Below are 12,656 nucleotides of genomic sequence, written 5' to 3'. Positions count from 1 at the left end.
TTCACGCAAGCGGCCAATCGGCGAGCTCGCGGCGCGACCTCAATTGTAAGCCCGCCTTCGCCGTTCCGCAATTGGTCGAAAAATGTGGGTTTCCATGGAAAACGTGACGACATTCCGAAAAGCAAATGTCATTGTCCGATAGGCCTGCCGATCATTTTATATAAACAAGCCAACCTCCGCACGTGGAATCCCACGTTACGTGTCGAGCCGCTCGTCGACGCTCCCAAACAACCCGCTACAACCTGGAAAGACATCAAGTATGACTTTCACACCGCCAGTGGAGTGCGCCGATGACTGCTTATTAATCTTTTCACCGTTTCGTGACGTGCCTTCCAAACGATTGGAAACATCCTACCGCCGTGTTCGTTATAGCTCCGAAAACACGCATCGCCACGGTAGTAGATGGAGAACGAGGAGAGCGAGTCAGTAGTTGCGCCGTGAAAAGTCCACAGACACCGATTTCAAACGTTGACAGTTTTGATCCACGATGAGATGTGTCTTCAAATTAATTGAATGCCTTTTCGTCACGCCCGACAATGTAAACAAAACGAAATTCGGGAATTGAAAACATGACGTCGAGCGCCATTCCCCAACTGTTTTTTTTTTCCCGCTTGGGTGCCGATAAAGCAGTGGCCATGGCCTTTTCCACAAGGGGGCGGGGTGGCATTTCCCTTTTTCCTTGTTAGCGCTTTGTTCCATCTTCGCAGCGTTATTAAATCGCCAATATGAATGTATTGTATTGTAGCCACCCTCATTTCAAGCGCATCTAACTTGGGAATTAACTCTTTTTTTTGTCGGATGAAAGCACAGCGTCGAAGATTTCGAACGGTCTTTTGAATGTTTACGCAGTCCTAAAAGTCAACATTGCGTGGGTCCTGAAAATGCACGACAACAACCCTGGCACATGAGTAGAGACATTTGTTTTGCACGTACGTATCTGGCAGTGAAGGACGTGTCCAATGAGTAAGAATGATCAGCAGACAGCTCAAGATGTTCTCCCGCGTGTTCGTTTTCACGACAAATGCTTGTTTCCTTTGATGATGCGTGCGGCATCCTGTCGTCCATATTGCCTCGATGGAAAAGGAACGTAGGGAAAAGAGTTAGCCGTGAGGGGAACGTGTGTTTTCACGTGACGACGCGCTAGTCACCACAACCGCCGCCTTTGACACCCGCATGAAAGCCAAGAAAGTCAATGGCGCCAATCGAGCCCGCCGCTCGCTGAGTAAGTGCCGGCGTCTGCTCGACAAGCTTCCCTGCCGTCAGCCAGCCTGCGTTTAGGATGACTCTCGCACACCTTCCGCTTCCAAAGGCATCACGCGGACATGAGGAACAAATACACAAATGCAGGTCATGTGGCAAAAGGGCTCACGAGGGGGGATCTATCGCTTCCGATTTTGTGACGACTGAGTGGAAAATCCCCAGGCGTCCGCGTAGGAGCATCATCACATTTGCAAAGTTGGCTGCTGTGAAGGGAGACCAGCCAACAGGGACGTCGACGCGCAGCGCCCATGCGCATTCGGATTTGCCGCGGCTTGGAATTGATGCGGAGTATACGTGGGATAGGAGATCTCTTTTCCTCAATGGACGTTACAGCTTGGTGTTTGCTTTCAACATTTATCTTGTAGCGGACGTGCACGTTCCACTACGACGTCCCTGGTCCATTGGTGAAAAGGACAATTGGAGCCTCTTTTCTTTCATCTGGGACTGCTTCATTCAACAAAGAGTGAACAGAAAATGCTGAAGATTGAAGTGCTGCCTGTATCTTTTGTGTTGTGTCACTTTGTTTTTATTTGCTGTTGTTTTGACTTCAAGGTGGCGCCACGAGAGTGGCCGCCTTTACAGAATCAGAATCAGAATACCTTTATTCGTCCCGCAATGGGGACATTTGCAGTCCACGGCAGCAATTAAAAAGGGGGAGGGGGAGGTGGGGAGAAAAGATGAAGACAAAAGTATTGTAACTTGTGTCTATTGTCGCTGAGAAACGTCAAGTTCTCTCTCCACTGGTTTCAGCAAGATGACATCATTAGAGCGAGAGACTGGACATCCGAGCCTGCAGGTGGGAGGAATTCTCTCAACAAGTGAGTCACCACGTGGGCACATGGCAAGCTTGACAAGGCACACCCCAATGTCTTGATTAGCAAACCAGAAATCCTCTGATTCTGCCGGTTATTAGAGGATGCCGACCGAGTCTGCTATGGAGGTGCACATTTCTGACGAGTTCAAATGGAGCTTAGAAAAAGAGAGCAAACAAACAAGTCTCAGGTCATTTGTTAACAATGACCCCCCTCTCCCGGCAAATCATGTTTATTATGTTTGTTAAAGTCATTCTACGTGCCTTGCACGCTTGGTCCGAGAGGACAGTCATTTCATCTGTGCCGTATGTCATGCATATTAGCATATTTGACAAGAAAGCTGACTTTGACAATTCTTATCGCTGTATTTTATGGGATATAAGGCGCACGCCCCCAATGAATGGTGTACAGACGCTCCCCTACTTACAAACATTCGAGTTACGAACAACGCTACATTCCAACGTTTTTGTAGTATTGTCTCCAGTTGTACATGTACCTGTCTTTATCGAGCATATCTTTTATTAAATGGTTATTTTTCAGTCCAAACCAATACAGGTTACTTATACAAGCTATAAACATACTGATATCCACATTAAACATACTTATATATGCCTTAAATATACATTCCATACTAAATATAGCACTGAAGCAACTTACGAACAAATTGACCTTACGAACGGCCGGATCTCGTTGGTAAGTTGGGGAGCGTCTGTATTTTCAAATATTTTCCATATATAAGGTGCACCGGACGATAACGTGCACCTTCAATGAATGAAAAAAGCTTTTCCAAATATAATACAGGTAACATCTGACTTAGGACCGCGACCCCCAGACCCTATTTTTGAACTTTTGAATTCTACGCCTGCTTGCGCCGCAACGTGCGAGCAGGCCGGCAACGTGCTTGACAATTTTGGCCAGGCAGCCAATCGACCGTGTGATGGCACCAGAGTATGCCGGTCATTTAGCCTCCTACGCGCTACTTCTTCTTCAGGGGGGAAACGCAGTCTGTGACTCCTGACAGTACTAATTGCGAGACCTGTTGTGGCTCAATGGAAGAAAATTAAGGCTTTTGGGTGCGCCTTCTACACCGGGAAATTCTTCGGTGCGGATGACTCGAGCCTTCTCTGAAAATGGCGCGTCACAACAACATCCGTGACACTCTGACCAAGGCGGAAGTAGTCGCCGAAACGTGTCAGCTAGTTGAACACCTCCACTGTTTGTAAGTAAAGAATTTGCTTTAAATTAGAAGTCAAGTAGACAGGATGAACTTAGTACAACGAAGCTATTGATACAATTGTGTTGACGTCTACACGCTTCTATTATGATGGTGTAAGTTGATGATCATCAGTAGCAGGTGACAGCGACTGAGCAAACAGTGGCCTCCAATACAAATGAGCCAATCAATGTTCAGCGTGACCAAAACACTCAATACAACAAAAGAGTCAAAAACAGCATTTACTCTCATTACCTCTGGAATACATTTATAACAACTAAACGTCTTATAGTCTTGCTAGGAAGACTATTTAATATTGCAGATTACATCTCTAAAAAAAAAAAAAATACAAGTATCATAAGTATTATCTATTTAAATATTATATTTGGAACTTTTTCCATTCATTGAAGGTGCGCCTTATCGTCTGGTGCATCTTATATGTGGAAAATACACCATTCATCGGGGGTGCGCCTTATACCACCGGAAAATGCGCTAAGCTAAAAAAATAAAAATCACGTGACGCTCAGTTGAATATTATTCTGCATTCACCACCAATTATACTGGACCATATACATTATTTCAATGGACAGACATTTTTATTGAGGCACATTTGTTCTTGTTATGATCCGTGGCCGATACAAGACTAAATATGTACTGCTTAAGAGTTATAAAATATGTTCTTTACCTTTTGCATGATCAACAGCTCCACAAAACTGGACACCACAAGCACACCAGCCCCCACGTGATGTATAACAGACCACAGAGGGAAATGCAGCAGTGGTGAAAACAACTTTTAATTATAAAAAAAAAAAAAAAGAAAGAAACAATCCTAAAATCCTGTACACTTGACAATATCCAGCGTCCGATTCTATCAATGGTGGTGCAAACGATAGCGCTAAAAAATGACAAAATGGCAGCGTGCTTTGTGATGGCACACGTCAATGTGGTTTACACACCATGATGGATATTGCACAAAATAGACAAACGGAGGCAGGGGTTCGCCAAAATGACAATCACGCATTTCAAAACTGCTACCAGAGCGAGGAAAAAGTTCCACATTCATCAATCAAGTCGGTGAGACATTGTTTCTTTCTCACAATTGTCCTTGAGGTGGCGGGTTTAAAATTAGCACCCCGTCGAGGCCCCTAAAAAAAACATGGATCGCCTTTGTGGGAACTATTGTTTTGGTCTTGATTGGGATTTTGGGGGAAAAAATAACACATAAAAAATTCAAAAATGTTCCAGTGTTTCAAAGTAATTGGAAAAAAAATTACAACCAAAAGGCTGACTTTGCGTCAATTGTGGAATGACGAGAGGAGGATTAAAAAAAAAAGGACATCTCCTTAATTAACCACAAGAATGGGGGACACTTACAGTCCGAGTGCCAGCTGGACTTCCCGTTGGTATGATGGTCCTGCGAGGAAAAGAAAAATATGCACACGGGGAGGGGGGGGGGGGGTGGTTACAGCCAATGCCCATCAAGTCCACCAAAATTAACTCATTGGCTGCCAGACCATGTGCAAAAATGTTCCATATTGGTTGATGTAGCGTTTTAACAACAGCAGAAGGTGGAACAAAGCGCTAACGTGCAAAAAAGGGAAATGCTGCCCCCTTGTGGAAAAGAACAAAAAAAAAACATTCCCAGAGGCCATGACCAGCTCTTTATCGGCACCCGAGCATGAAAAAACATAAGCCAAACAAATGTGAGACTAGCACTCCTCGTCATATTTTCAATATGTGGCATAAATGTGGTGATGCGGGACGCACCCTTGCCTTCAAGGTGTCCCCGCGGTCTCCTAGGAACGGTTGTCTTTGGCAACATTGTGAGCCATCCAGTTGACTTTGGTTGTCCAGCTCTCCCGCAAAGCTTCGTCAAATTTCTGCCGGAATTGTTTTAATGCCTCCTCATCCGTTTTGCCCAGTGCCAAGGAATCCTGCCGGGGGGCGAAATGGGGCGTTTGATTTTTGAATGAGACGTGAGCAAGGATAGCGTTGCAAAAGTGCGTCGTCGCCGCCGCTCACCTTGAGGTACTGGATGTCTTTGACTGAAGTGAGCTCGGGCAGGCCGGCAGTCAGCATGAGAGCAAAGAGGGTGATGAAGAGGTTCCCGTTCTTCCTCAAAATCAGATAAGCCTCCTCGCAGTACTGACGGAAGCTGCCAACATGGAGTCACACGCACAGTGTGCTGATTTAGGACCAAGTCGGAAAGCTTGAACATCAAGCAAAAAAGCTGGCAAAATACGTCACACACACACGCATTGAAAGAATTAAACTTCATTCTTTGTTTGAAACACTGCAATCAAATCCGTTTCAATATGAAATACCACCAACACCACCATTTTTATGATGACTTAAAAAAATAAAAGACAAATACGTATTTTAACAGTGATGCCGCTTTCTTTTTGGACACGTTTGAAATACAAAAATGGAGACACTCGCACCAAATGTCATACATGTATTCATATGTATTTATTTAGCTAGCTACGTAACTATTAGCTAGCTAGCTTTCTATCTATTTGAGTTACTTCCGGGTTGAGTGAACGCTTGCGCGTGCGGCTGCCGCTGCTCACCCACAAAAAAACTGATCCTGTGACTGTAAAGTGACCTTGAGAGTTTTGAAAGGCACTTGGAAATGAAATGTATTATTATTATTATTATTACATATAATAAAAACGGTGCAATCTCATCACGGTCTTTTCTGCCACCTTGTGGCGGTTATGTATATCCATAATAATCTCGCCTAGCGCTTAACCGACAGCTGAAGCTGCAACCGAGTGCCCGCATGGAGGAAAAAAGGGCGATGCCGCCCCCTCGCGGAAGGCACATATCTGGCAGCGATGGACTTCAATTTGGAGTGAATCAAAGAGACCTGGCAAATTTTTCAGTGTAACCAGTTTTGCCCTGTTGGATGACGTGGATAAAATCATGGGTGAGGATAAAGGGCACGCGCTCCCTCTTGATGCCAAACTTGGACTTGAAGTTGCCCAGAATGTGACCAAAGTCGATGTGGAAGAGCTGACGGGCACAAACAAAGACAAAGAGAGCCATTATTATTATTATTATTATTATGATGACTTTGCGTAGAAGGTGCCGCCGCGTCAAAACTTTTTCTTCTTCCCCCGACCGAACCTGTCCGGTGCTGCGGACCATGATGTTGTCACTGTGGCGGTCGCCAATCCCGAGAACGTATGTGGCGACGCAGTAGCCTGCGCATGACAGGGTGAACTCCTCAATGGCCCGATCCAGAGCATCTCTGTTGAAATGCAACAAACGTGTACGTGTACTTTTCAGGAAACAAACAAACAAACAAAGCGATAGAATAAGACACGTCGGTCGTCAATCAAAGACGAGCGTACCCAGAGTTGCGTTCCTTGAGCCAGTTGAAGCAGAGCATCCTTGTTAAAAGCAGCGGTGGCTGCAACGTTGCAACTGGTCAACTGGATGTTGGCGATGGTGTCGGCCGATGACACAACCTCAATCAAGCCCGCGCGGTCACCTGTCGCTAGGCAACCGTAGGGTACGATCCTGTAGCAATCAAGTACATTTTAGGATTCTTGATCATACATTTCATTTCTAAGCGCCTTTCAAAACTCTCAAGGACACTTTACAGTCACAGGACGACGTTTTTTTTGCGGGTGAGCGGCGGCAGCCACACGCGCCGGCGTGCACTCAACCCAGAATAACTCAAATAGATAGCGAGCTCGTTACAAAGCTGTGCGATCGTGATTGACTTTAATGTCATTTTGAAATGGCAAAGGACACGCGCTCACCTGAGATCGAGATGAGCCTCTTTCCATAGCAAATCCATTAACCTCAAAATCTGTAGCGTCAACATATCTTGTCTGAGGTCTGTGTGGGGTTCAAAAGAGATGGATGACATTGAAAGAAAGTCTGACCGTGATACGGTCCACCCCTTTGGTGACAGTTCCTACCATCCCCGTTCTTGAAGATGATTGCCAATGTGTCTCCCGCCAGCAATTTGTTGTTGTAAACAATCCAGAGTGGCTTCATCTTGGAGTCCATGTAGCGACACTTTTCCACGCTGACATAAAAAAAAAAACAAAAAACAAAAAAAGGATGAAAGCACGTTGAAAAAAGTCGAGGCATTTCAGCTCAGCTGAAAGGTTGCGCTCTCACTTCATGCCTGACAGCAGGATATTTGGATTTAAAGGCGAGTGCAAGTCAGACAGAGTCTCAGAGTAGCCGCTCTGTCTCAGGCAAGTCATCATGGCCTCCTTGGTCAACATGGCCTCCTTGGTTTTCCCCCGAGCATTCTTCACGGTTCCCACCTTTATGAGCTCATTCACCGTCTTTAGCTTACTCAGGGCTTCCACCTAGTTCCAAAAAAAAGTGCGCAAAAGCAATATAATCATAAGACAACACGTGTACTCTTCAAAACAGGAAGTGGTTGATGCGTGACAGACAGAGAAGAGGAAGAAGGACAACTTCCTGGGGACCGTCCAGATGGCAAAGGGCTGATGCTCTTATCACTATCACCAAAACTTTGACGCTATCCACTTGAGAAATCATAATCATAATCATAATAATACATTACATTTTAAGCGCCTTTCAAAGCTCTCAAGGACATCTCGAGTACATTAATAATGACTTTCAAAATAAATCCGCTTTGAATATTAAGGATATGTTTACATTGCTATTGTGAAAGATGTGAAAACAACAGTGGCGGGCCATCGGGGCCTTCTCTGCTGGCCTAAAAAGATCTCAATCGCAATGGCTGAAGAAGGTGAAGAAATGGATTTGGTTGCAGGTATACTGTTAAAACCATTTTCAAGAATAGATTAAGAAAGGTTGGACAGCTCCGAAGCTAGCAAATCATTGTATGGAGTTATCTCGAATCCACACGTTCAGAGTAAAAAATGAAACAGTTTAATGACAGTATTTTCTGGCGAGCAGCACCCTCTAGAGGACGCGTAGTGATATTACACCACACTCGCAGCTAATTGATTCAGATGTAGCACTACTGAAGGCCTAGCTAGCTTAGAGTTACTTGCATGGCCCGCCACCGGAAAACAACAAGCAAAAAACAAACCGAGCTACCTGTTTCTTTAAAACCTCAATATGAGGGATACTGCCTCTACAGTAGGCTTCGAGCATGAGGGCAAATTGAACTGAAACAGCAGGCATGTGGATTTCTGACCTATAGGTGGGAGCATAGACAAACAAAGATTCACGTCTTGACTTTCCGGCGCACTTCATCAAAACAAACATCGCTCCTCAGAAGGTCAACAAACAATACCTTAAATGCCAGAAGAGGAAGTGGCCTATTTTGCGATTTCCTTGGGCTCGGTCCAGCAGGAAGTGGGTAAGGGCGCAGTCATAATAGGGCTCGTAGCGCAATACCTGCACCAACTGAAGCAAGTACTGGGACAGCTCTTCGTTACTTGACAAGAAGCAAGAAAGAGAAAGAGTCAACATTTGAGCGCACACAAACAGGATGGCATTGGAAATCGAAAAGTCAAGGAAGGAAGAGACAAATGAATAATAGATCAAGAAACAAGTTGGGAGACTACTTCTGCTTACCTCATATCATACAAGCAGCGTACAGCGTACTCTCGGACATATTGATCGGGGTAATTGAAATCCAGAAGCTCCAGTGCGTCTCTCGGACATAGTCGGGGCCAAATTTGAAGCAGTGCTTGCAACTGACAACACACACACACATCGATTCAAGTGACTTCTTTTTCACATCCATTAATTAGGATTCAGTTTGGTCTCTAGCAGAGAAAAATATCGATCATTGTTTATAATTTTTAAAAACATGTTAATACAACAAACAATACACTTTGTGTTTTTATTTGTTTGTAAGTCCAAATCCGTTCAAAATGGCCGATGAGACGTTTACACGACAGGATAGTATACAATATCAATTTGTTGTTTTTAAGCAACGTTTTATATTAAATACTATCATATACCAAACTGTGTATAGTTCATTTATAAATTGTAGAACTTTTAGTGTCAGTTTTAATTTCATTTTAGAGCACGTTAGAGCTTCAGCTGTTGTTAAAGCGCTCTATTTTATTTTGATTTAACTTTTGTAAATTGTCTTTGAGTATGATGAAAAGCGCTTTGAAATAAAATGTATTATTCTTATTACAGACTGTAAATATGTCAATATGTATCGTATTTATTTACGTTTGAGAGGTCCCTTCACAATGATACATTTTCCAAGTAATTGCAGAGGAATTTGAATAGGTGATATTTGTTGGTTAATTTGAACCCTTCTACATTCGTCTGACGCAAAATTAGGTGTTAGTATTTTTTTTAAACTCAGATTTCAGTCTGCGCATCTTCACTTTTCTATTTCTTTCCCCACGCTGTCATGATGGCATCACATTCGTCTTTTCAAAGAGTGCTAAAAACATTCAACAGAGTTAGGCATGTGGCGGGCGTGGCGTGGCGTGGCGTTTGTCTGGGCAAACCTGGGCCATGTCTTCGTGTTTGCTCCACTTGACGGAGAGCAGCAATTTGGGCAGCGACTGCGGGAAATTTTCTCGGCAGTCGTAGCGTAGCGTCCAGATCAAGTCTTTCTCGTTCTCGCACAGCTGGGAGAGAGGATCCCGTTCCATGATCTCCTTCAGCTCAATGTGGAACTTCTTGCCGCCGCGGCCCTGAAGAAAACCAGGTCGGGGGAAGAAGTACAATTGGATGGAACGGTAACTGCACTTGCCATCAATGATGGCACAAACGGGTCAGAATGGGCGATTTTTTTGCAGTAGATGAAGACAAACGTGCCAGTTCTAAAAAACAAGCTAACAAATGGCCCCAAAGGAGGGAGGGGCCATCTTGAATACTTTCAAAACCCTCCTGTTTAAACTTGCATTCGTGGTCCAGTTTAATCAACTATTTCATTAGTTATCATTTTATTCATGCTTTTATTGTTCGACGTCTTGTTGTTTTATTATAAAGTGTCCCAGGGTGTTCAGAAAGGCGCCAGTAAATTAAATGTATTATTATTATTGAATAGCACCATTGCTTTTGTCATCTTTATAGAGTGATACCTCGGCTTTCCAACATAATCCATTCCAGAAAAATATTTAAAAACCGAAATATCACTTTCCATTGTAACCAATGTAAAAATGTTTAATCCGTTCAATGTCTAGAAAACAGCACTTTTGATTCTAGAGCACATTTTGGTGCGCTCTGTTGGGTTGAGAACAGAATTTCAGTTGTTTAAATCTTTGGTTGAAAACCAAATTGGACGAGAACTGAAACATTGCCAAAGCGAGGTTTGACTATTCATGCAAATACACCTGCTGCGCATGAACTCACCATAGGTGCACAGTCACTTGCTCTGGCAATCTCTGCAGCCTTTTCCAGGATCTATAAACCAGAATGAATCAATGAATGAATTGATGAATGAATGACAGACATACTCACTCAGATATCAGATAACCCTAATAACAAGTACAGTATAGTCCCTGAAAAAGCACCTGAACTCTTTGACATTTTGCCACCCAACAACCTCCAACCTCCTTGTTTTTCTACCGCTTTCTTCTTCCTTTTGTTTTGTTGTTTTTAATTGAAAATGTTTTTAGTTGAGATTGCAAATAATTGGCCAAAATAACTGTCAAGTGTAATGGAGCATCATAAAGTGTAACATACAGTAAAGTCTCGTTATATCGATAGTACCGCTTATTACGATACTATTTCTACGAACGCAAGGAGAAAATTTACATTTCGCGGGATCGGACATATCGATATTTTTTCCCACTCCCGAGAATATCGATATAACGAGACTTTACTGTATATACACAAACAGATCCAAATTTTCAATAAAATAAAGCAAAGTTTGTGTGATTCTAATGTCACAAAATGTGAAAAAGCACATTTGGGCGTCTGACCTTGTCAAAAGGAGGGAAAACGATGGGATGCGGCGAGTACTCTATGAAATAGATGTGCAGGTCGGTGGCGTTCTCGGTGTAGGGATTGGCCTGAATAGTTCCGATGGGGTTGAGCATCTCTTCAAGTTCATCTGTCCAAAACGACATCAAATGAGTCGCCGACCGAACGAGCGAGCTCGGCGTGACGATACGTAAACGAGTCGAGTTTCATACCAGGAAATGAAGACCAGCAGCGAAGGACAATTTCTCCCACCTTAAGCTGACCTTTGTAGTCAAACACCATTGTGTTAACCCAGGCTATGGGGTAGTGCTACGACACAAAGACGGCGTGATGAGTCAAAGGGGCACGGGGCGGCGACAGTCATTTCGACGCTCGCGTTTCCACAGAAAAGACTGCCAAGATGAAGCTGATCGCCGTCAACCACCCACCCACCGATCGATCGATCGATGCTAATCCAAACCACGGAAAGTTGCTGACGACTTACCACTTTCCCTGCTTTGCGAATGGTCTGGTACTTGTTGGGATGGGCGTTTTTGGTCGACTTCTGTTTCTTGACCTTATCCATCACGGCATAGATGGCGAAGCAGAGGCGCGTCATCCGCGGCAGGTCACAGACCGAGATGTCAAACTCTAATGTGCTTTCTTTCCACGTGTGTTCCGAGCGCCCGTTGCTCTCGCTGCTCACAGCCGGTTTGCACAGCAGCTCCGTTCCGTGAAAAAGTCCGGCTCTCACTTGGACCTGGGCACCATCACAAACACACTTTGCTTTCATTCAACCGATTCATACTGTATTTTCCGGTGTATAAGGCGCAGCCAAAAGCCTTGGTTTTCTTCCAAAGATGACCTTATTCAGAGCTGCGCCATGTTTGTGAAGTCAGATCGAGCCGCAACGGGTCTCGCAACTACTGTCGGTAGCCACAGACTCCATTTCCCCCTGTAGAAGAAGTCGGGCCTAACCCCAGCCTAGCGCCTTATATTTGGAAACCTTTTAAATACAGGTAACATCCGACTTAGGACCGGCTTCCGTTCCAACTAAACGGTCAGAAGTCCAAATCCATTCAAACTGTTGAATGGAGACTCAGAGGCTAAATAACTCCCCCCTCTGGTGCCATCACGCGGGCGATTGCTGTGCGAGAGTGACATGCTGGCTGCCTGGCTGGCCAAAATTGTCATACGCGTTGCGGTGCCAGGCGTAGAATTAAAATCTTAAAAATAGGGTCTGGAGGTCGTGGTCGTAAAGAAATTTTACACTCTCTTCTTACATCCTAAAAAGACTTAATTCCTAAATCATGAGGGTTTGGAGTTATATGATCTTGAAATGAGGGCAGCTGTCCAAACTCCAATGCAATAGAGACATCTTGACAATGTATATTACTGCAATAGATGTGTACCAAAAAGTAAAAACAAAGACTTTACCTTGGCATTCTCCTCCGCATTCACCTTGCTGCCTTTCAACAGAACGATCTTAAAGGGGTTTGTCACGTCCCACACGCAAGTCTGCGCTTGCT

The 12,656-nt window shown here is 44.2% G+C and overlaps 1 protein-coding gene and 1 long non-coding RNA gene across 2 annotated transcripts in view; one reads left to right on the top strand and one right to left on the bottom strand.

Annotated features, from left to right (window-relative positions):
• Window positions 1–122: 122 nt before the first annotated feature.
• On the top strand, window positions 123–4,600 carry LOC148888857 (uncharacterized). Its single transcript, XR_016117170.1, has 2 exons — window positions 123–257; window positions 2,011–4,600. It is a non-coding gene; the product is annotated as an uncharacterized LOC148888857 (long non-coding RNA).
• The window catches only part of pik3cb (phosphatidylinositol-4,5-bisphosphate 3-kinase, catalytic subunit beta), a 24,845-nt gene continuing 16,250 nt past the window's right edge, over window positions 4,062–12,656 (bottom strand). The window contains 19 exon segments of the mRNA XM_089013800.1: window positions 4,062–4,699; window positions 5,053–5,219; window positions 5,308–5,440; window positions 6,155–6,300; window positions 6,415–6,538; window positions 6,642–6,667; window positions 6,669–6,810; window positions 7,056–7,134; window positions 7,218–7,327; window positions 7,423–7,619; window positions 8,344–8,443; window positions 8,543–8,686; window positions 8,827–8,948; window positions 9,726–9,914; window positions 10,576–10,626; window positions 11,148–11,278; window positions 11,361–11,457; window positions 11,633–11,887; window positions 12,565–12,654. Of these exon segments, the coding sequence (XP_088869926.1) occupies window positions 5,082–5,219; window positions 5,308–5,440; window positions 6,155–6,300; window positions 6,415–6,538; window positions 6,642–6,667; window positions 6,669–6,810; window positions 7,056–7,134; window positions 7,218–7,327; window positions 7,423–7,619; window positions 8,344–8,443; window positions 8,543–8,686; window positions 8,827–8,948; window positions 9,726–9,914; window positions 10,576–10,626; window positions 11,148–11,278; window positions 11,361–11,457; window positions 11,633–11,887; window positions 12,565–12,654 (2,274 nt within the window). The 3' untranslated portion in view covers window positions 4,062–4,699; window positions 5,053–5,081.

The sequence above is a fragment of the Hippocampus bargibanti genome, linkage group LG14 (assembly GCF_051943395.1).
Source record: "Hippocampus bargibanti isolate YZ-2025 linkage group LG14, ASM5194339v1, whole genome shotgun sequence".
NCBI classification, from domain to species: Eukaryota; Metazoa; Chordata; class Actinopteri; order Syngnathiformes; family Syngnathidae; genus Hippocampus; species Hippocampus bargibanti.
This window is presented reverse-complemented; position numbering and strand designations above follow the sequence as displayed.